Source organism: Strongylocentrotus purpuratus, unplaced genomic scaffold (assembly GCF_000002235.5).
Source record: "Strongylocentrotus purpuratus isolate Spur 01 unplaced genomic scaffold, Spur_5.0 spur5_scaffold_6, whole genome shotgun sequence".
Taxonomy (NCBI): domain Eukaryota; kingdom Metazoa; phylum Echinodermata; class Echinoidea; order Camarodonta; family Strongylocentrotidae; genus Strongylocentrotus; species Strongylocentrotus purpuratus.
The window spans coordinates 27,513,011-27,537,040 of record NW_022145612.1 but is presented as its reverse complement, the minus strand read 5'-3'; the positions used below and the strand labels follow the sequence as shown (position 1 = coordinate 27,537,040).

At 36.7% G+C, this 24,030-nt stretch overlaps 2 protein-coding genes across 3 annotated transcripts in view; one reads left to right on the top strand and one right to left on the bottom strand.

Annotated features, from left to right (window-relative positions):
• Positions 1-5,944, bottom strand: part of LOC576686 (formin-like protein 6) — a 34,513-nt gene extending 28,569 nt beyond the window's left edge. Inside the window, exon 1 of one of the 2 annotated variants that reach the window (XM_030973167.1) lies at positions 5,618-5,944. The gene's annotated coding sequence lies outside the window, so the exon portion shown is untranslated. The remainder of the gene's footprint in view (positions 1-5,617) is intronic. The other variant, XM_776967.4, reaches the window with a different exon arrangement.
• A 4,519-nt stretch (positions 5,945-10,463) lies between these two features.
• On the top strand, positions 10,464-23,039 carry LOC576756 (methanethiol oxidase). The gene is made up of 10 exons (XM_030972189.1): positions 10,464-10,729; positions 12,711-12,888; positions 16,181-16,370; positions 16,993-17,116; positions 17,827-18,018; positions 18,578-18,759; positions 19,358-19,436; positions 19,983-20,104; positions 20,991-21,166; positions 21,889-23,039. The coding sequence occupies exons 3-10, from the start codon at positions 16,257-16,259 to the stop codon at positions 22,124-22,126; spliced, it is 1,227 nt and encodes a 408-aa protein (XP_030828049.1). The 5' UTR covers positions 10,464-10,729; positions 12,711-12,888; positions 16,181-16,256; the 3' UTR covers positions 22,127-23,039.
• Positions 23,040-24,030: the final 991 nt, after the last annotated feature.

The window sequence follows — 24,030 nt, the reverse complement described above, 5'->3', positions numbered from 1 at the left end:
AAAAAGTAAACCGAATGTATGTTTGTTGTGAATTAATAAGAACAGATCTGAATATTATTCTCAGATTTCCCACATACATAAAATATGTCAATTTAGTGTTTAAGCACTAGACTATAGATGATGGTTGTAATGTGAATAATTAGTTGTGATGGGGGTCGGGGACCCAAAACCTTTTTTTTTTGTAATACCTTTGCAACAAAACAAATAAAAAGGGCTATAATAAAGGGTTGGTTCCAGTATAATCATATAAACCTACAATATTAATATGATTCACCTTACTTCTTGCTGATTCAATTTCATCCCTGGTCCCTTTTTTTTGGGGGGGGGGATTTGTGATGTCAGTGAGTTCTCCTTCATTCTTCATCATTGTTCAAAAGTTGGCTTCTCCAACAAATTTGTATTGCGTCAGATTTGTGTTAAATGTATAGCACACAACTAATGATGATGCTATGATAGGAATGTAAAAAACAGATATGCTGTGTAGCTTTTTTAACCTTAGGTACTGTTAAACTCTACGTAATTATGTTCATCAAACTAATATCTGGAATCTTTTACATCCATTTTGCCCCCAAATCAAACTCCATCATGTTAAATGGTATCTTTGGAATGTACTATTGTTACCACTGACAAATATTCATATATAATATTTGAGAAACTTGGAAAAATGGATATTATTAATTTTGTCAGACTGAAAAGGGAATTATCCCTCAAATACTAACGCATTCATATTTATATGTATCACATGATTTTACAACAAAAGAAAATAAAATGGTATATAAATCAGGACTTTCTAGCAAACTGTGTGGTGTGCTAGTACTCTACCTAGGGGCTGCTATTTTCTTAGAGAGCAGTAGTGACTCTTGACCTTCAGTTTCAGTTTATTTTCATTTATTTCACACTAAATAATTTCGAAATTACATGTGAAAAAAGGAACAAAAAAGCATATAGCTTGTAGAATTTAAGTTCCTCAAAATAATGTTGACACAGTGTCATTCATTATAAGGTAGAAGTATGATGATACAAAATCAGAGTATACAGATAAAACAATGAAATGATATGGATGATGGATGTAAGAAAGAAGAGAACTAGGAAGGGAAGGTAAAGCATGGGGGTCAGGAGAAGAATGAGGAGAGAGAAAAGGAAGTTTTTAGAATAGAATATTCAAGGTCGGGAGTCACAGTCCAGAAAAAAATAGTATACTTGTGCATTACATGTACAAATTTAATACTAACAATTTGATATGTTTTTTAAAGCTGCAACAGTTCTTAAGCTATTTGAGATTCGGATCAATGGTGCTTCAGTAGTTTGGTCCTGTGTATGAAATAGTTTTTATGGCGAAAACTGCCCTGGTTAGGGAGGATGATAGTTTGTACGTGTTGCATGTCGTGTTTGGTATGTGTGTAAAGCATCATTTTTTGTAAAGCGTTCAATTATGGCTGATGGGAGTATTGCTAAATAACATTTAATTATTTTGTTTGTTTAATATTCAAGGAGACTTTGTTTGCCTGGATCCAAGAGAGGGCTTTTGGCTTTCTTGCTGTGTGTTTACAGCAGTGGGCTCTTTTTTTCTTCATTTCTAGTTATGAGTTATGTTGTTCAAAGTTGTTACAGATGTTATCTTTTGTTTTCATTAATTGGTTGCTTAATTTCTTGTTATGGTTTGAGGTGGGTTTTGTTTTTAGGTTTTAGAATTCTAGATTTTTTTTAGAATCCCTGGGGATTTTGCGGTAGTAAACCCCATTTATTTAAGTGGCAGAATTCATTTTATGCCTCAACCTTTCATATCATTCCAAACACACAAATATACTATACATGTGTATAAATTAAGGATGGCCGGCCAAGAATGAACAGTAATATGATCTGTTATTTTAACAAGACCTCAAAGAAATCATGAAATATGCGTAGGCTGAGTTGATCAATTCTCCAAGTAAATGATATCAATATCATCTATTTTGCCTTCGTTTGTATTCTAACCTCATTTTCTGTGGCAATGTCAACTTCACAATATTGCACCATTCTTTTACCCAGGTGATGTTAGAAATAATTCTTTATTCGTAATCACAATTATAAGACATTTTTCTACTACATGCATGTTTAATCTGTAGATTTTTGCAAATGTGGTGCAATGCCTGTGGTTCAATTGTATTGATTGGTACTAATGCCCTTTTTATGTACACGTTCGGACTTAACTCCTAATTGCATATCATCGCTGGACGTGTTTAACTTGTCTCTTGTAAATTTCATGATTTGCATGTGCCTTTGAAGACTGTCAAATAATTGTATCGAAATAAAGTATATTTTACAGAAATTCAAAGAAGATAAACTATTGTTTATTACAATTGGCATTTATTTGATTCTATCTCGTCTTTTTCCTCTGTAGTACAATACACCTGCTGGTGTATGAGATATTTATAGAAATAACATGATAATTCTGTGATTTTTGTTTTCCCTCTTTAACATAAGTCATATTTTAAAATTAAGAAAGAAAATGATTTGCTAGATAATACTGCATAGTTTTAAAACTGTAATTATATCCAATTTTATAGTGGCAAGTATGTATATGTTTGCAGGAGGTGTGTTAAAGAATTTAATAGAATTCGAGGATGAAAGGAAAGAAAATATTCAGGGAAAGTGGTTTGATACCACATTGATCGAGGAATTGTTAAAACATGTTGAAAAAGATGACAGTTTCGTCCTTAAATTGAATGAAGATATAGTTAGAGAGAGAGAAAGAGAGGAGCACAGGAGAAAGTTTTGCAAACTTTTTGTGTGGTGGTGTCATTAAGTTCCGTTGGTACGTACAGTGGAATTATTAAAGTTAATTTCCTTCATTATATCTTTCCCAGCTTATCTAATAATTTCAACGTGTGCAAGCACTGTAACATCATTTGCGATATAGTGATTCCTTACAGTTAAAATAATGAAGACATATCAGTACGCAATATAGTACAAACAAGCTCAATCTTTATTTTGTATATGTGTCTTCTTTCTTCAAAAGACATAAACGTTATTCACAAAACATAACATTTTCACAAGTCGATACGTCAAAATGCAAACATGTATAAGAAAAGAATAAATGTTACAAACATATTTTGATGATAGTAAGAGAACAAAAGGAATCTCATACAAAGAAGCAATGATATTAATCCAAACTCTATACCACTAGTGATAACGATTAATTTAAAAACATTTACAAATATGAATTGTATTCTTTCCTTGAATTGCCGAAATCTTCCCCCTCCCCCCGAAAACAAAAATAAAGAAATATAAATATCCCTATGATAGAATAATGGTTTTTATATACATGGGGGGGGGGGGGCTAGAAAGAACGGAACACCTGGGATCTACAATTACAACTTCATCATTGACCTAATTCTTACTTCATTAAGAAGATCATTCTTTTTCGAAATGATAAAAAATGATGTCAAGATCATCAACTTTGAGTCATTATGTCATTGTAATTGGAAATATCCGGTTTTCTTTCTTTCTGAGCCACACAATATAGTGTGACAGTTCATGGGCAATCCCTTTAAATTACCTTGATCTCTTGACACTGATAAAAGCTAAGCCAACATTTTTATTGAACCTGAGTAAGTGGAACTGATGTTGGGATTCCTAGGATTACATTTGTAATGGCTTCCATCAGGGGCGGATCCACGTAGCGATTTTTCCGGCCCGCCCCCCCCCCCCCAGCCCCCCAAAACGATAAAAAAAATAGAATAATAACGTAAAGTTAACCTTTATAAAACAAAAAAACAAAAGCGCCCCATCCCCCCCCCCCCCCGCTTATTCGCCGGCCGGCTGAGACGGCACTAAATTTTGTATTAAGATTTGGCTACCCCCCCCCCCCCATTGACGCCGGCTGGATCCTCTGCAGGCGTGGATCCACGGGGGGGGGGGGGGTGACGGGTCAACAACAACAAAATCTCACGAATTAGGTCACACACAAAAAAATAGTGGTCTCATCCCCCCCCCCCCCGCTTATCACCGCTGACTAAGTCGGCGCAAAATATTTCCTGAAAAATTGCACCCCAAAAAAATGCTTCCTACCCCCCCCCCCCCCCCCCCGCTTATTCACCGACGGCTGAGTCGCAACTAATATTTTCTCACGGATTGGGCCCCCCCCCCCCTCTTCCCGCCGGCTGGATCCGCCACTGGCTTCCATACAGTAAATCAAGATCATATTTATCAAGACTTTTTACATGATACACAACGGTCAACTGTTGACCATAACTCTTGTTTCTAAGATTGATATTATATTGTGGAAATTAAGATTTGAAAGACAGTATTGCCTTCTTTGTTTAAATACAAGCAAACATAATAATATCCTTTTTTGCATGAGTTAGTTCGAAGTTTACAAGGAAAAGATAAAAATCGACAAACTCCACGTTTGCTAGGTCTTATGCCTACTTCCCCGATTGACAATGACTAGATGCAGACACCGCACTTTCATAGCTCAAATTCAGACGAATCATGTGTAAGAAGAAGTAAACGTTTTTTAGTATCTTTTGACATGGAATGGGCTTATTGTGATTTTCTTTCCTCAAATTTGATAAAATATTGCTTATAAAGCCTATATTTATTACCTCCACAGTTTCATGGTGTTTTGCCTACCTCCCCGATTGAAGGCGTTTACATGTATGTGTGTGTGTGTGTGTGTGTGTGAGTGGGGGGGGGGGGGTAATTAACCTATTTTAAATATTTAATCAAGGAAAAATTTAAAAAATACTATGAAATTCCTTTTTTAGAAATAGATCTAAATCTAGATTTAAGTCATATAACTAGGTACGAAGAACTTTGCGCTTTGAGCGCTGTACAGTGAGTTTACGCGCTCTCGTTGGCGATTCGCTCGAGTGGCTTCGAAATTTGAGTGATAGAGGGCCTACTTAACTTAAGCACAACTTTAGCTCAATGGCAAAGTCAATACGTAATATTACGTCACACCACAGAGATTTTGATACGTCCTGCTTTAAACAGGTGACGCACTTCACACGTAACTGACGCACACATGAAATTGCACACAAATAAAATAGAAAAATCAACGAGCATCTCAGAATAAATTTCCAGTTTGAACCTTAAATATGATGAAAATGGGAATTGTTCAAACTTTAAAATAGTTAAGTAAGACTTTAACTTAAGTGAAATACTTTTTTAGGATGCTCTTAAAGTTTGTCAATAAATAGAGTCTACAATGCCTAAGTTAGGGGATTCCTAAGTTAGATAGATACATTTAGGAAGCCAAGAGTAACTAACTCAGAGTAACACATCTGGCATTATTTATCTTAATAATGTACTGATACTTAGATCTAGGTCTAGAGTCTAGTGATACTCGGTCATTCAGTTCATTCTTCAAATATGACAGTGAAAATCAAAATCAAATGCGTACTCATTCTTCTATACTTTTTTTGAATAAATCATATAGTCTGGATAATTTCCAAATAAAGTTGTACATGTAGGCCTATAGCAAGTACTATCTCCCCAATTTGCAAGCACTAATACATGTCAAAGCATATGTAAAAATAAATACTAAAGTCAATTATTTTCAAGCCAATTGCGTTGTTACAACCTAGTAACATGAGAATCAACAGGTGGGACCGTTCTGCATGGATTAACTTACCTCGACACTAGTTGACAATGTTGAACAAAAGATACAATCAAATACTCGGATCCTTATTAGTTCCTTATATCTCGATCCAATAGTACTATACACATATATGCTGTAGTTTTATTTTCCGTGGAATACAACTTTTAGTAACTTTCGAAGAATATTCTTGTCCGATTTCGCAGTCTTTGCGGCACTTCGGAATGGTAGTGCCTGGCAGATTATTTGCATAACAATGTATGACGTCACTTCACTATAGAGATGCCTAAACAGACAACTCTTTCTATTGTCAGCATCCACGAGACGAGGTAAACAGCATCAAACACTGCATGCATGTATGCCTATTACATTATACTCGAAGATAATCCAAGAGGCTGGTACTTGGATCGATAGGTTGACCAAAAGAAAGGATCGCAGACCTATATGCCTCGAAAAGCACTTTGCATGTTTCCTGCCTACACAGTATCCACAATATAATTACGTAATAGTGCTGCTGTAAATTATATGCAGGCTTTCAGCAAACCGATATAGCATTTAGGGGCCATACCATTTATTAAAGTCCATTTTCATAAATCATTGTTATAATTAGGCCTACATCAAGTCACTCAAGAAAGGTATGTCGAAGTCGAAGGCGAAGGAAAGAACAATATGGGAGTGGCCGGGTGGGGCATATGCTTATGAAAGAGACAGACAAAACGAGAAGGGGCGGCGGAGCGTCTTTCAAAGTGCGGTATACGTGCACCAGCAAAATGGGGCACCTGCAAACGGTAACCTCAAAGCGAAAGATTACTGTTTTAGACAAAGTAATTATTAAATTGTCAGGGATTATATTCAAAATGTTCTCTTTCTGTTTACACGATACTGCCGCTTGTAGCACCACTGTTGTGTGTGGTTGTCTGAATATTAAGATTTTTGAGGTCACATATTTAGATAAGAGCAATTATCAGAGACAGAAAAGTAAAATATTATTAGAAAGGGGGAAGTGGCACTTATTAAAAGGGCCACATCTTCATGCAACATTATGGAGTGGCCGGGTGGGGCATATGCTTATGAAAGAGACAGACAAAACGAGAAGGGGCGGCGGAGCGTCTTTCAAAGTGCGGTATACGTGCACCAGCAAAATGGGGCACCTGCAAACGGTAACCTCAAAGCGAAAGATTACTGTTTTAGACAAAGTAATTATTAAATTGTCAGGATTATATTCAAAATGTTCTCTTTCTGTTTTACACGATACTGCCGCTTGTAGCACCACTGTTGTGTGTGGTTGTCTGAATATTAAGATTTTTGAGGTCACATATTTAGATAAGAGCAATTATCAGAGACAGAAAAGTAAATATTATTAGAAAGGGGGAAGTGGCACTTATTAAAAGGGCCACATCTTCATGCAACATTATGCTAATTTTTGCAAAGTATAGATTATTTTATAGGCCTACCACAAATACATTGTAAATGTCAACGAACTTGTAGGTCGGGAGCTTCCAAAGCCCAAACGGCAGAAACCAGTATTGAGTTAAGTAACTGTAATTGGGTTGTGGCAGGTAAATAATATGGATATCACCTTCATTTTCTTGTGAATAAACATCAGTCATATAAAAAAAAAACATGTTCGATAACTCCTTTCAGATAGAGACTGTAATTTGTATGTGTTATTATCAAAGACTCTGATAATAAACATACAAATTACATACGAATTCCCATAAGTTATAACAATATTGTACATAAGAAATTGCAGAAAATGCACAGATGTTATCATGTTTAGACCATTCAACTTTTAAACTGTTTAATATTATGACTTTCAAACTCTTCAACTTGTAATCTTTTAAAGGTTGACACCTTCTAACTCTTCTAAATTTATAATCTTTGAAGTTGTTAACTTCTAATCTTCTAAACTCTTAATATTCTAAACTTCCAACTTCTAATCTTATCGAGTCTTAAACGTTTTTTTAACTTAAAAAACACAAACTTTCAAGTTCAACACATAAAACAATTAACCCTTTAAACAGTAAATCTATTAATCTTCTAAACGTCGATTAATTGATCCTGTATATATTCTAGTCTTCTTAAATTCTAATATTTCTAAACTCCTATGAAGTTCTAATCTGAATAGCTTCTAATCCTCTTATCTTTTAGACATTTAAACTTGTAACACTTAAACTTTCAAACTTTTACACAATTACATTTTTAATTCATTGACATTTTCAACCATTTAAAATGTGAAAATGTTTTATATTCTTAGGCTCTAAACTTCCAAACGTGTACAAATCCAAGCTTCTTACCTTCTAATCTTAACTTAAAAACTATTAAACTTGTAATCCTTTATCTTTAAAACTTTTAAATCATTAAACCTTTGAATATTGATGTTAAACCGTTAAAACGGTAAAACTTCTTTTTTATTTCATTACTCTCAAACTGTTAATTTTCTCAAAACGGTTAATTTTCTTAATTTTTAAAATTAGAACTTTTTAACTTTTAAACCAAATATAATTATGAAAATTAATATTGTTAAACTTGTAAAAGTTTCATCTTTAAACTTTTAAACTTAACTCTTAAATTTTAACACTTGTAAACCGTTAAACTTTTTAATTTCCAAACTTATGATTACCGTTATTTGTAATCAACTTTGAATTTCAAGATTACTTATCATTGATTGTACACATTTCATATTCAGCAGTATAAAAATGTTTAATTTTTCAGATAGGGAGAATTTTGATTAGACACCCATTTCACCTAATTTTTTTCTTGGAATCTCCCTTATAAATTTTGTATGACTTCCCTCAGTTATGAAAGAAAAATCATGATCTTGAATAAGCTTATAAGTAAGCTGGTTCAAGGCATGGGAAGATTCATGTTGCGTCTAGTAAGAAATTTGTGATAAAATAAATCAAATATTGAATGGAAAATTCAGGCATTTGGATGTTTTAAAAGATATATACTGTAATCTCGAGAATGTATTTTCTATAGGTTAGCTTCATAAAGAATGGGGACGTAATACATTCAAATTATATAGACCACCAAAATATGAGAATAGGCCCTTCAATCTTGGCTAAAGAATGGCTTGAGCGTAAATACAACTTATTGCAAATCAGTGTTCGAATATTCCGTAACCTATCTTAAAAAGGGGCTCTCATCAGAGATAATGCACTTGGTGGAAAGGAAAAGGGGTACTTGTCAGAATAAAGAGGCACATATTATTTCTGGATAGGAGCATTTAAAGGTACTATGTCCCATTTGCAGGCAAAAAAATAATAAGGTTAAATTCCGACGGCATTTGAAGACAATACTAATTGTGAACTTCCCTCAAAACGAAAGGGCTTGAAAATGGCTTTTAGTGGGAAATAACGACCATTAGTTGTCGAATCGACTTCAAGGGAGTGCAGCTTGGCAAATACTGGTTAACGCCATATCATTTTAGGGTCTTTCAGATTTAATTCCTGTCATAAACCATAGTTCTTTTTTGAGATTCTTATATTGCATTTTGTCAAAAGATAAAACAAATAATTTTTCTCAACTATTTGTTTGTTTGTTAATAATTGTTGATTTCAGAATCTTTCATAGATGAAGTCCAATCTGTTAATAACTCAAAACTATTATTCTTCTAAAGGAAATAGCTTGTATTTTATTTCACGTATGGAACATAATAAGTATAATACTCGAGCCTGTACGCGATGTTTCTGTACATAATATCAACGAGGTCGGGATGGGTTGTATAATTATTATCTTTATTGCCGACCAATTCTTTCAGATAGGAGCATATATTGGTTTTTTTTTCCTTCTACTATACATGGGAGAAGGCAGAGGGTATGTCATGGTAATTCGGAGCGAGAGAGAGAGAGAGAGAGGCGAATAGAGCCGGGATAGGGCGAATAGAGAGAGAGAGCGAGAGAGAGAGAGAGGTGGAAGGGTAATATCTACTTCTTCTTCTTCTTGGGGGGGGGGGGGGGGGTCTACACGCGATAGAGATGTCTTGTTGGCTGTATCTCCAAAAAGATGTTAGGTATGCGGTTAATGGTATACTTACAAATACACAAGTCTCAATCTTGGTGAATATAGGTGAACTGAACCAGAAATGATATAATGGACTCCCGATACAGACAATTTATTGGCATAAAAAGTTTGGTCCAAGTTTTCCAGGTAGTTCTTACCCCCCCCCTCCCCCCCCCCCTCCCCCCCCCCCCCCCCCCCCATTGGAGGGGGACTTCCCATGAGACTGACGGCTAATTTTAAGGCACCGACGATACAAAACGAAACTATTAGAAAGTACAATGATTAAATAGGTTCACTAGAGTATCTAGACTGATAAAACCAAGAAATGCAGAAGATAAGATAGAAATATGCTGTCGGTCCCTTTTGCATGTTTGGTCGATTACATCAGGAGATTTAGGGTTCGATTTAGTTCAGGTCAGTTCTCATGCTGATAATAAAAATCTGTTACCAGCTTATACATGTACCTTATTGCCCTTTAAACCACTAACGCAAAGACACTTTATATATTTTTCGATTTGGAAAGACACGAACAGACATTTAATCATTTCCCATAACTTATAAAGCTTTGATATAAATCGCAACTTATTAGCGACAGATTTCAATCGCAACTATGTGCGTAAGAGATACGAGACTACAATCTTGCGATTGATTTGGATCAATCACAACTCTTTATTAGACGGGGCACAGACCTGCAGAAAGAATATGACGAATATGACACAACACTGTGTACTATATTCTATAAATCAGTCCATATACCACGCCCCCAAAACACCACGACTGTATAGGCCTACGTGCTGTTCAAACTAGGTCATAACATAATAAATTTTGTTTTGCTCAGATCATCGTATCTGCCTATACGGCGTATACCACTCACGGTAAGGATACAAAGGGCATGTTTTGGAAAAGGTTTAGTAGAGACCAATTGATTGAATACTTCTTGTTTACTGGCATTCCAGGACAATTATATAGGACAGGACGTAGCACCGTAGATAAATGTCAATGAAGTAATAAATTGAAGTTATACGGTTACGCAAGTTGCTTCCTAAACTCGTTTTTGAGGAAGTAGATCTAGGAGATAGTCAGAGGTGATCTGTCGTGTTCATCGGAACGGTACGTGCTTATAACAAGGAGAAAGAAGAATGGGTGAGTTCATTGTCTTTTAATTCTAATACTATTTCTGAAGATATGGTTTAGACGTTTGAAACCTGTAGAGGATGTAATAAAGTTGCCTCTTTCTATACAAGCACTGTATAGCTTGTCTGTGTGAAATATCATACACTTGATTTTAAGAGATCATCCAGGCTTGAACAGCAAATTAAAAGAAATCTTTGGTAGCATAGATATTTACTTAATAACTAAGTCTATATTATCAACATTCCTATATAATTTATACGTACTTCTATTAACACAGTATATCACGAAAATATCACACTGAACCAGCGGTAAGTACAAAATAGTTTTATAGTTGTGAACCACGGAAAAAACCAACCAGTGAATTAAGAATGATATGCTTACAAACGATCGTGTAATATAATATGAAGAAGATCGATAAAAACTATTTTTAGTATAATGCAAAGACACCATGCGATCAATGTAATGGATACAGAGGTCCGTTCTTCCTGAAATGATAACAAGCTGAATAATGACAATGCAGATCCTACCCGACACTGATTTTTGCAGAAGACTTGCATTATGTAGTACGCAGAGATCATTTGCATGTTTTTTTGTGACAATGTGTTTTCCTAGGGGTATAACAGTCAGGCGCGTACGCAGGATTTTTTCAAGGGGGGGGGGGGGGGGGGGGGGGGGGGGGGGGGTTAACATTTTTAAATCGGGCCGAAAATTTCGCATCGACTCAGCCAGCCGCTGAATAAGCGGGGGGGGGGGGGGGGGGGGGTAAGAGGACACCTTTTTTAGGTCAGCCATGGGAATAATTTTTTTTTTTAAATTATTATATTATTTATTATTTTTTTTTTTTTAAACCAAAGAGGGGGGGGGGGGGGTTTAACCCTCCAAACACCCCCTGCGTACGCGCCTGATAACAGTAATAAATGTTGTGGTAAAGTAGTCCATTCACTTCATGTCAATCGAGAGGGTGCAAATATATCTTACAAGTGTAATTCTCTACATTTCGGGATTTCGATCTCGACCCAGGTGTATACTGTATAATTATGTAAGACTCGATTCTTCCGTTGAAATGCATTGCTTTTACGGTATATACATGTAGGCCATTTGCACCGTCTTCTTCCATAATAGTAGGGCGCTTTAGTAACGAGACGGTACGCACAGGAGACGGTAATGCGAGCGAAAAAAAAAAAAACTGCGCATGCGCGATTCTGAATTATCTCCGTCCCGTCGATTTTCGGAACGGTACTCGGCCAACATAGCGTTCGTTCCCTAAACACGACGTAAGAGAGAGAGAGCTGACAAATAAGTTGTATCTAGATCTAACAATGCAGGGCCCTACTGAAGATAAAAACAGGGAATCTACTAGTGTTTCCAATGTCTGTTCGGTATCTATACCTCAATCTACAATAAATTGATGGTTTGGCTGTTTAGGCCTACTTTGGGGGCCCTTTTCATCGTTATGCATGACGTGCCTGCACGCTGCGCACTACAGCCCACCGCCGGGTCTATTGCCCCGGCGCTCCGGCCAAGCCTCGAGGCCCAAGAGCACTAGCACCAAAATGCAGCAGGTGTGCAGTTCAGCGCGGCTTTGCGTCCCCGTCGCCTTTAGCAGACAGCGAAAGCGCTTAAACATCACGACGGTAACAAGAGTGCGAGACCCGTCACAGTTGGTTAAACACTCCGTCTCCTGTGCGTACCGTCTCGTTACTAAAGCGCCCTAGTACCCCAACAACGTAGGCCTACAAATTGATGCACCATAAACATTCCTGCGTATAACTGAAATTGTTCCAGGACATTGATGCCTAAGACCCCCGTCACACACTAAACAGACCACCACCAGACCGATACCAGACCGTACAACATGTCATTACCTCCAATGTCCAAGGATCGGTTGGTCTGGAATCGGTATGGAGACAGTTTGGCGACGTAACTGAGGGAAATGCACGATGATGATGAAATTAAAAAAGATAAATCATCATCTCTTGTATTCTCCTAGCTAACCCCAAGTCTCGAATAAGACGTTTGTTCAGTCATCCAAGTGAGGCTATGCAGGATGGCGACAGAGAGGAGATCCTCTATGTTGCCTGTTCACCTTCTAACCCGAGGAGAACAAGGGACACCCTGATGTATTGATAACCCTCGACGTCCAGTCGGATTTAGACACATACGGCAAGGTAACGTTTCCTCCACCTATATTCCCTCTATTTCAGTGACGTGGCTACAGGGAGGGGGGGGGGGGGGGCAAGCGCGTAGCCGGGATTTCATTTTAGCGGGGCGGTAGTGGGCACGCGAAGCGTGCGAATCACTTAAAGAAGCTTTGAAAGAAGCCGATTCGTTGTACCTTTCTCGACTCATAATCCTTGTCTGAATTCAGTCCGCCCTTCTGCGCATAGCGCGGAAGAGCTTTGACGTATTATTAGACAAAGAAGACGATTCGTCGTACCTTTCTCTACCCTTAATCCTTATCTGTATTCAGTCCCCCTCCCGCGCAAAGCGCGGAAACTTTGAAGTTTCATTAAATTATTAGTGAAAGAAGACGACTCGAAGTACCGTTCTCGACTCCTAATCCTTGTCTGAATTCAGTCACCCCCCTCATCCTGCGCGAAGCGCGGAAGCTTTGACGTATTATTAGACAAAGAAGACGATTCGTTGTATCTTTCCCGACCCTTAATCCTTATCTGTATCAGTCCCCTCTTTCGAAGCGCGGAAGCTTTGACGTTTTATTAAATTATTAGAGAAAGAAGAAGACTATTCTTTGTTCCATTCTCGACTCTTAATCCTTAATTTGAACTCAATTTCCCCCGTTCGCCGCGAAGCGCGGAAGCTTTGACGTTTCATTAAATTATTAGAGAAAGAAGACGATTCGTTGTACCGTTCTCGACTCCTTTCCTTTTTTTTCTTCCTACGTCCTCTTACTTTTTTTCTTCTCTTTCTCTCTCTCTTTTTTTTGGCCGGCGTTTTTTTTTTTTTTTTTGGGGGGGGGGGGGGCGACCACCCCCACCGCCCCCCTGGCTACGCGCCTGGGGGGGGGGGACAAGGGGCGTCACGATGGTTCACGATGGAGTGGTGGAAAGGAAAAGAAGAGAAAGGAAAAATGAAGAGAACAAGAGGAAGGGAAAGGGGCCCAATCTTTCCAGTGCCCCCCTCATTTGGGGGACTCATGCTACGCCACTGCCTCTTTATAAACATATATTGCGAAACGGTCATTAACTTAGAATCATAGATACTCACCTCTTGAATTTGTATTTAAAGCTCTTTTATTATAATTTATTGCACAAAGAAATCGAACGTTTGTTGACGTATATGTGACAAACTGGGTTCTTGCCCGTATTTTGACGCGCATCATTACAAATTTCATTTGTGGATAATTCTGACTAAGGAATAAAATGTGCATTATTTAAAAGTACATGTAATATCTACCAGGCTAGGGTAGTGGTCTAGTAGATCCACTTATGATCACCATAAGTTGACTAGGTGCATTATGTCTGCATTAACAACATGCAAATGCATTCTTCTCTTTACTTTATTTTTCATGACGAGTACTGAGAAACTAGATCTTTTAAATGTTGGATAATTCTGTTTTAGGCATGACACTGCAAATAAATGAAAGAGATGACAAGTGAAAGCAAACACAAAAGCTTAATATAGCATATACGATCAAAGGTTAATGTTATGGTAAGTGCGTTCGGATGCGCTTAGTTTATTATCGTTTTGTCAACTTCCTTGAGTTTGTGAGTGGGCAATGAGACAAAACGACGGTTTCAGAATAAACAAACAAAACAACAATGGGTGTGAGAAAGCATGTATGTAAGCCGAACAAACACAATCACGGTATTTGTTGAACTATTTGTAGCCTATTACTTCATGTCTCGATTATCATGATTATCATGTTAATCAGTGGCATATTTCCATGTTTGTGATTATTGTTATTTGACTACCGAAACTGTCACTCTTGTTTTGTATATTGAATAATCTCTATAATTGGATGACTGTATGGAAAAGAGTGACTGTGATACTGAGGAGACAATATTTGTTTTATATTCTGTTCATGTTTTTAACTAAAAGGCCATTACTTTGATATTAAACATGATATATCAAATTCCACAATAAGTAAACCTACTACAACTACTACTACTACTATATGCTGCTACTTCTACCTACTATATTGTACATTAATCTTTAGGGCCTACTATAATGCTACTACTCCCACTTATATTAAAGGAGAACTAACCCCAAAGAATAACTTTAGTCGTTCTGAGAGATTTATTGCATTCTTGCCCATCAATCTACAAGATTCCCCAAAGTGTATGAGAAAGGCATAAAGCAAGAATAAAGTACAGTTCCTCAGCAAGATAGTAACAATGATATTTTTTTTGACTGCCTGACGTACTGTATGCGGGGTCGTTTATCAACTAAATGTATTTAAATTTATGGATGCGCCCTTCCCAGGTGTTTATGGTGTCGAAGCACTTCATTCACCTGCTATTATCTTTGAAATCCAATCGCCAGAACGCAAATTTCGTAAATAAGTTGTTGCTGTTCTGGGGTGAAGGTTTCGCATAAATGAAATAGATTTTTTCAACCGCAATATTTTAGTATTTTTAAATAAATTATTTACAACTGTTACCCTATTATATATTTTCACCAAATGTAATTTTACCTTCTCGGCTATGATTTTCCCTCATTGAAAAGTAAAGGTTTGTAATTGAATCAAAAAGTCTTTCCAATTAAAGCTTGGTGCATGATACATGTACAACTCCACCTGCATGGTGGGTCACATTTTCATCATGCCAACAAAATCTTCATTTAATATATAATTATCTCTTGTACACGTTCGTAAGATTTATTGTACATCAAAAGGCAGAAATTCATCTCGTTTTTCAGAATACCTATGGATTTTTTCGTTGGGGTTAGTTCTCCTTTAATATCTGTATACCTCAGTAATCACTTACTCTGCTTTAGTCATTGAGCTACCTCTAGAGTGTTCTCCTTATGGGCCTCTGGTTCATATTCGTTCTTCATTTTCTCCTTCCTTTGATCATTCCAAAGCTAAATTTCCATCATTTACATCTATGTTAATGTTTACTTTTCGTTATGTCACCATACATCTACAACTCCGTTCGTTTCTACAGATGTCGCTCTGATTTGTTCCCTTTTCACTTCACTACGGGTACATTTTAGCAAGGGGATGTTGCCCTGCAAATTTAAATTATCTAAACTTAGGATGAGAGAGAGATAGAGAAAGAGAGAGGGGCATTTTATATCACCGTAACATATTATTCCGTCATCAATTTACACTATAGAAATGACATATTATTTTGAGCACCTTGGAGCCCAACTATGAAGAAGTAGTTGCCCAAATAGAGGATCTTTAAGGAGGGCTCCAGTCTCTCCACCCCCCACCTCGTACGCCCATGTTTTCTTGTTTTTGTTTTATCATTCTCCAAATCATGTGTTGCCCATGCAGTGATCCATCAGCTGAGGATGCCTCACGTTGGCGACGAGATATCCCGTCTTGGATGGAATACCTGCATGAGTTGCTATGGGGAAGATGAAAGCGCAAGTCATGGAATGTTGGTTGTCACCTGTCTGCGATCATCCAGGATATACATCATCGATGTGGCTTCTGACCCCAAAAGCTCCTGCTATCAAAAAGGTATACATCATTGTTTCGTTCCAAATAGTTTGTTTACCGATCGGATAGGGATGTTATTGGGAACGACCTATTAATAACGTCACAATCTAAAAAGACCAGACTCAGTTTCAAACCTTGAACCTTGAACCTTGAACCTTGAAGAATTACTCTCCCAAAAGCGTGAACGCTGTCATGGAGAGGGCTGTGCTGTGTTGCGTGCTGGGGTCGGTCACATTAAATGCAGAGTTAAAAACAAAGAGCCGAGCAACAGACATCTCCAAGGACGTCCCTATAGAAAAGTTTAAGGGAGGGGGGGGGGGGGGGGGGGTTCGGACCAACTGTTGCCAACTCTCATCATATGGGATTTTTTGCTATGTGTTTGAAGGGAAGAGGTTCGCTTCCCCTCATAAGGCTTCATTCAACAAGACATTATAATCATAGCCGAGGAATTATAAGACGAATTAAATGAATAGGGAAGGGGACTATATGGAGACGCTGCTCAGGGAAGACAAAATATATTTGAGATTGGAAGTGACATGACCGGGATGGCAGATCGACCATAGATCTATAATGAGCACCCAAGGCCACAAAATCAAGTAATTATTGTTTATCATTTTGTTTCATAATTTCTTTATCATGATAGGTAATAGAAGATGAAATGATCCGTGAGAGATCGGGATTGACCAGCCCAACGACTAGCCATTGCCTGGGGTTTGGTCAAGTCATGGTTAGTGCATTCGACAAAGGAGAAGACCAATGCGATAAAGGTATTTCAGATATGTTATCACTGGCGCAACTATAATGAATATACTCCTATGATTGACTACACCAGCGGGGTGATGATACATTATTGAACGAATCTCAAAATGATTTGCCAATATATTATACGAATATACAAAAATACAACTGGTATCAATAATGGTAACGTTTTCCTCTTGTGATGACCCTTGTCATGGTCCAGAAAGAACTTTAAGATTGTGTCTACATGTTTTATATGTTAGCTGGCATCATAACTAAAGGGACAAAATTATCACTTTGATTCCATTACCTGCTATTCCAGTGGACCAAAAAAAAAATGGTGGGATATTTCTAATGTTACCATTCCGAAACCATCTTGGTGAAATGCAAATTGGGAATTTAATTGTATAACTCCTATAAGTATATTTTTCCTTTGTAATTATTGTTGAATGGCTCATGTTGTCCATAGTAACTATAGCCTTGTACAGTACTTTGTTTGTTTGTTTGTTTTATTTCCGAAAATCATCATAAAAAACAATAATAACACAATATAACAAAATCAAAGACTTATATATCAATAATAGAATGATAAAACGGTTGGATAGTCCATTTCAGTGCCATTAACCTAATGGCTCTGTTCTTCCATGGACGCACGGACCATGACAATGTTGTTGTTGTTGTTTTTGTTGTTGTTGATGATGTTGATGATGTTTTTATTGTTGTCTTTGTTTTATATCAGGTGGATTCTTTGTCCTGGATGGTGAGACTCTCGATGTGAAGGAGCGTTGGGATAGTGGTCACGATTCTAATGTCTTCTGTCATGATTTCTGGTATCAACTCCTAACACATAATGTCATCATCAGCAGTACTGGATGGGGGCGTCGTGATATCTTCAACGGTCAGACATCTATCAAGGACGCCATCTCTCAAGGTATGACACCTCAAGACCGCGATATATTTTATAACTTTTACATTTTAAAATTTGCAATATTTTAAGTGGTTCGAAACAACTCTCAAGGATGTAATAACTCGAAGAATACATTGACGCAGCAGAATTTGTGATGGTATTATAACATAAAGCCGCGATATTAAATTAATGTCCGTGACAGATAATAGTAGTAGGCCTAAAACACCCCAACGCCGTGAAAAATGCAAATAGTACGAAGAGTATGTTTCAATGCCATACCCCATCATGACAATAAACATATAATCCATTTGATTGTTTCACACACACACGAATGTTATGGCTATAGTTACATTATTGTCATCCCGAACTGATAATCAAATTCTTCGTTATTCATGGTCAGTCCTCCATCTAAAAAGTAAGCCTACCGCTTTTCTTCAGTAACTGAGGATATCAAAATACTCACATGCTCATTTCATGGCTTATTCATTTCATTGCTCATTTTAAGGCTCATTTCGGAGCTACAATGTTCATAGCAGTGGAAATAATTAATGACATCACATGAATAATTCATTAAACTTTTCAGCTTCTGACAGTCGGAACCTGCACGTTTGGGATTTTGAGAAGCGAACTGTTACTCAGGCCATTGACCTTGGCGAAGATGGCGCTGTTCCACTAGCAGTAAGATTTCTTCACGATGCCGACCAGAGTGTCGGTTTTGTGTCGTCTGCTTCAGGAAGTGCTATCTTCAAGTTCTTCAAGACGAGTGTAAGATTTATTTATTATTTCACTAACATCGCTTTCAGTAATAAGACAACTTCCACTTCATCTTACAGGTTCAAGAAAAAAAAGTTATACCAATTCAAACTAAACTAAAATTGATGGTCCAATGTTCACATGATGAACAAATTTATAAGGTGAAAATATCATGATATAAATTGTTGCTGGGTAAAGCCGGGGTAATAACATGATCGCAGGGCCCTCAATGTGAACAATATTAAAACTGGAAAGGCTAACATTATTATCATTATCGTTATTATAATTATTATTATTATTATTATTATTATTATTATTGAATTACTATTATAATTTTCATTATTATTATCATTATATTAATATTATAATTGTTTTTAATATTAAATTAACTTCTACTTATTCTTGTTATTATTATCATTATCATTAGTATTGTTATTTATGATCATCATCATTATTGTTATTATTATCATTATCATTGTTACTCTTATTATTATCATTATCATTATTATTATTATTATTATTATCATTATTATTACAAATAACTAAGTAGTCAAATCAATCATTTACACAAAAAAGGCAAACTAAATCTTAATTATTTTTTTCCCCATAGGATGACAAGTGGTATGCCAAGAAAGTTATCAGCTTCACCCCTGGAGAGCTTTCACGGGATGGATATAAATCCCTACCAGGTAAAGTGCTGCTTGAGGTATGAGGTGGCGTCTGTCAGAGTATTGGTAATTAGCATATCCTCGAATGTGCTGTAGCGCCCCCACCACACCCAAGCTAACAGCTCCACTTGGTAGGCTTATGCCTGTAATACTTCTTCGTGAGCTTATAATTTAGTCAGAAAATGCATCGATTTTAAAAACAATAAATGATTAGGAATTTTTAGGGGGATGAGAAATAATGTTGGATTTAAATTATTCTACCGCAAGATAATTATACTGGCCTTCTCTTTCTTAGTCATTCTAGATATAATGAGGAGAGCCTCCAACAGAAACTCAATTTCTTCTGATGGCCTTTTTCCTGTTATTGTGTTAATTATTGTAATTCATTTTCTTGTATTCTTTGTTATTGTTATACGGGCTCCTTTATGTTCCTGGAAATGAAATTAAAAAAAATAAAAATAGCGCTTTATAACTCGTGTTTGCGCCAATGAGGGATAGATTACTGTGCAGCATTATTATTCTTAAATTGAGTATTCCATGGATTTTTCCACATCATTTCATCGACAGCTGTGACGTCCGACTTGGTATTATCATTAAACGACCGGTTCTTGTACTGTTGTAACTGGATGTATGGGGAGGTTCGTCAGTATGACGTCACGGATACGGACAACCCCAAACTCGTCGGGCAGGTCAGTCAACATTATCGTAAATACATTTCATGCAGCTTAAAGCCCTTTAAAGTGTGTGGGAGCCCAAATTCGCCAACAATTTGATGGCAAAATTTCACTTAAATTGTATCATAATGTGAAAGACACAAGGACTAAGCATGGAGTCGCCAAGAATTTTGGGAGCTTCTTGGAGGAAGACACACTTCTGCAAAGATTCCCCGGCCCCCTTAAAAACGTGTTGAAGACAAATATTGACAAAAGAATACATAATTTGGGTTGTCTGTAGCACACAGAAAACCTAAATTCATATTCTTTCATCAATATTCGACTTCAAACACATTTGTTATGAAAATACTTGCAGAAAATTAAATGACATCGTCTTTCACATAATGATACACTTTAAGTGAAATGTTGCCATCAAATTTTTTGGGCTCCCAACACCAAAGAGGGGATTTACATTTGATAAGCTCATATGTATACAATTTTGAGCGGCTCACTGAATCGCTGATTAACAAAGGGGTCTCTTTAAAAGTGTTTTGAATGGCTGATATCTTAGGCGTATGGGCATTATTTTGCTGGGGAGTTGGGGGCTGGCGTCTCTTCCTCGAATAAGGGAGCTAAAAATACACACCTTTCTAGAGTGAAAAATGTAATGTTTTCATTCAAAGTTATTGGAAGATGTAAAAAACAAGAAGGAGATTATCGCGCTCAAATACCCCGATATGCATATAATTTAAAATTTCTTGGAGCGGGGAAAGAACAGCTGCAGCCCTCAGCCCGCGCCCCATAGGCCAATGGTTGACATAATTATCTATCTGACCAAGTTTCTACCCACCCTAAGCTTCCGTGAGTATCTCAAACTCAGTTACCTTTGATTTGTAATACAAGCTATTGCTCTTAATTACAGGTCCAAATCTGCGAGGTTTATGACAAGAATGCGAATCCAGATGAAGGAGGTGTCAAAGGTCAAAGGATCCACGGCGGCCCTAGCAACATGACGCTAAGTTTGGATGGAAGACGTCTCTATGTGACGACATCGCTGTTTAGCCGATGGGATGCAGAGATTTACCCTGACACAGTCAAGTAGGTTATATATATGTGCTTATCTCGAATTTCATTATGATTTGTTTGGCCTTTCCCGTCTCTTCGTTGTCCATGGACATTAAAGATAAAGTTGAGTTCTGGTCATGCGATTGCATTGTGAAAGAAAAGGTGTGGAATGGATCAGAAAAGTTGATCATATAGCATGTAAGTAATGGTGTGTAATGCAAGGTTCTGGAGTCATCAAAATCAGAGTCTTGGTAAAGTAACAATCACTTACACAGAAAGATGTATATGGGACAACACACATGGTGTCGGGGCTAGTACTACCCTGATTTCCTTATCTTTCTATGCTCATTACTCAGCCAGTATACATTTTCTTCCAAAATTGTTTAGCACATGACATTTATTTGTAATCTTGAACAATCAGTGTAAGTTTCGTTAGATTCTGTGAGAATTCATTTTCTTTTTTTACCAGAACTCAAGTTTATCTTTAACATAACTAAAAAGTATTAACATGATACATAAAGGAGTTTTTGGAATTATTATGAACGTATCAAGATGATGCAAAAACTCTATTCTCTACTCCTTTCAAAAACAAACAAAAGAGTACATGAGGTGCTGTAAAATATTTAATGGCAAAGTAAAACAAGTTATAAAAATGATAAGGGTAAGTGCTTCATAAAAATGTTATGTCCTTAATTTCTAGTTTGATAAGGAGCATTATAAATTATCTCCCAATTTCATTATCCTTTTTGGTATAGGAATGGATCATCTCTCGTCATGATTGACATCAATCCAGACGAAGGGGGGTTGACTCTCAACCAGGGCTTCATGGCCGAGCTCACCGGGCTGGGAGATGACGGGACATCGGTGTCCCTGTTAGCCAAGGAGATGCGATACCCAGGGGGCGATTGCACCAGTGACATCTTTCTTTCTTTGTGTTCCTTACAACCTAAGAAGGTTTTTAAAAGATTAGGCTTCATTCGTTTTGATAATTAGATTGTCAAATTCGCATCCTGGTCGATTTTTTTCTTCTGTCGATTATATGATTAAAAATATGTATAGTTTCTAATTCTAATTTGATTTGAAAATATAACAAAACTGTGTTTGGTAACAACTCGAGAAAGAGGGTGTGAGAGAGAGAGAGAGAGAGAGAGAGAGAGAAGGGGGGGGGGGTACCTTGTGGTTGATTCACATTATTGTTATAAGATAATTTTATAAGTAAATATATTTGTATTAAAAAAAACACTAACACGAGCACAAAAACACATAGGTGTGAATCTACGTATGTGCCAAACTGGGTTTTACATACAGGGTAGTGGAGGAGGGAAAGGGGGCATGTGCCCACATTTCCCTTCAACCCTCAAACGCATGTACGTGTACAACGTTCGATAGAGGCATGCAAGTCAAGAAATATATTATTCTTTATATAAATATTTCGATAGAACGCTTTCACACTAGTCTTGTTACAATCATTCTATCGGAAATTCTAACGGATATTTACAAATTTTTAATTCTATTTTTTTAACATGTTGAAGAAACTGCAAATAGTAATCAAACTTCCACGTCTTAGACATCTGCTGAATGAATATCCTACCTCTTCTTTTCTATATTTCTATAGAGTCATATTATCTTGAGAAACAACTTTGCAATGTTTACAATTTTGTCTTCTTGCTTCTATTTTGTATTTTTGTTATGTTTTGTCGTTTCTACTTAGTGGAAGGTTAGTCTCATAAGGAACTACATATACTTGTTCCTTCTTGGCTCTGTACCTCACTCATGCAATATTGTGTTATGAACATGAAATCCTTTGCTTTTGTCGATGTTGATTGTCAAATTTGGTTTAAAAAAAAATTGGAGTTGTAAAAACAATAATAAATCACTATAATGGAATGTCAGCTGCTGAAAAGAATCAAGACTTTTTATCTGTGTTTTGCTTTGTAGGACCTCTCAGCATAATGTTTAATAAACCGTAGTGTAATCTGACTCACAAACTTATCTCAAGTAAGCCTATAAACTGGCTGATTAGTGATCTAGGTATACAAACGAACCAACGATCTCTGATTGTTGGGCTGTGAAAATCTTTACGCTATCTCCTTTAGCATATATGTCTTTGTCCAAAATAGAAGTATAATCCAGGTCCCTGAGCCTGTACTGTCATATTTTCTCTATTCAAATGTGTTACCTGTTTACAGCTAGGGCAAGGTGGCGGACACCCTGACATTATTGATGAATAGTTGCCAAGTTCTGCAGTACAGTGTGCATTGGTGCTAAACAACCTGTTATAGATCTTTTCTTTTTAATACCGCGATAGTGAGGGTGGTGATTTTTTTTTGTTTTGTTGATTTCGTATCATTCCAGAGAATATATTGTAAGTGCTGGCATGGTGTTATCACCTAGCTTCAGAGGTATATCTTGTTCATTGTAGGCATGTACAGCTTATACGCCTTAAACATTTATATATATATTTAGATATAGTCCATCATAAACTTAATTATATTCAATGTAAGTCAATCATAATTGTTTTAAAGGTGAAATTACGACTGATTCTTTTTTATTGTGTCTCATACATTAGATGTGAAACGAATATTATTTTGTTACCCAAACTACTTTATTGCGATTCAATTTAACTAAGTCAGGGGCTTGCCTCATACAAGCTCTGCTTTTTTAGCAAGCCCCTCCGTTTTGAATTACTTCATCAAGGTCTTTTTTTTTTTCTATTGTTCAGTACTGTTTTTTCCCAATATTTCTTATCAGCTAAATTTTGTTCTACATAATACTGAATTTACTTTGTTTATATTATATTTGACTGTATTATATTATGTCTGTTTATATTTTGTTTGTCTTGAAACGGAAATAAATCTGAATCTGAATCTGAATCTAAATGAAAGTGTACTCGAGTC

Coding starts and splice junctions, on each gene's coding strand:
- LOC576756 (XM_030972189.1), top strand. CDS start 16,257: ATGGGGAAGATGAAAGCGCAAGTCATGGAATGTTGGTTGTCACCTGTC. Junction 18,019..18,577: donor CAAGGACGCCATCTCTCAAG/GTATGACACCTC, acceptor TAAACTTTTCAG/CTTCTGACAGTCGGAACCTG. Junction 20,105..20,990: donor ACCCCAAACTCGTCGGGCAG/GTCAGTCAACAT, acceptor TCTTAATTACAG/GTCCAAATCTGCGAGGTTTA.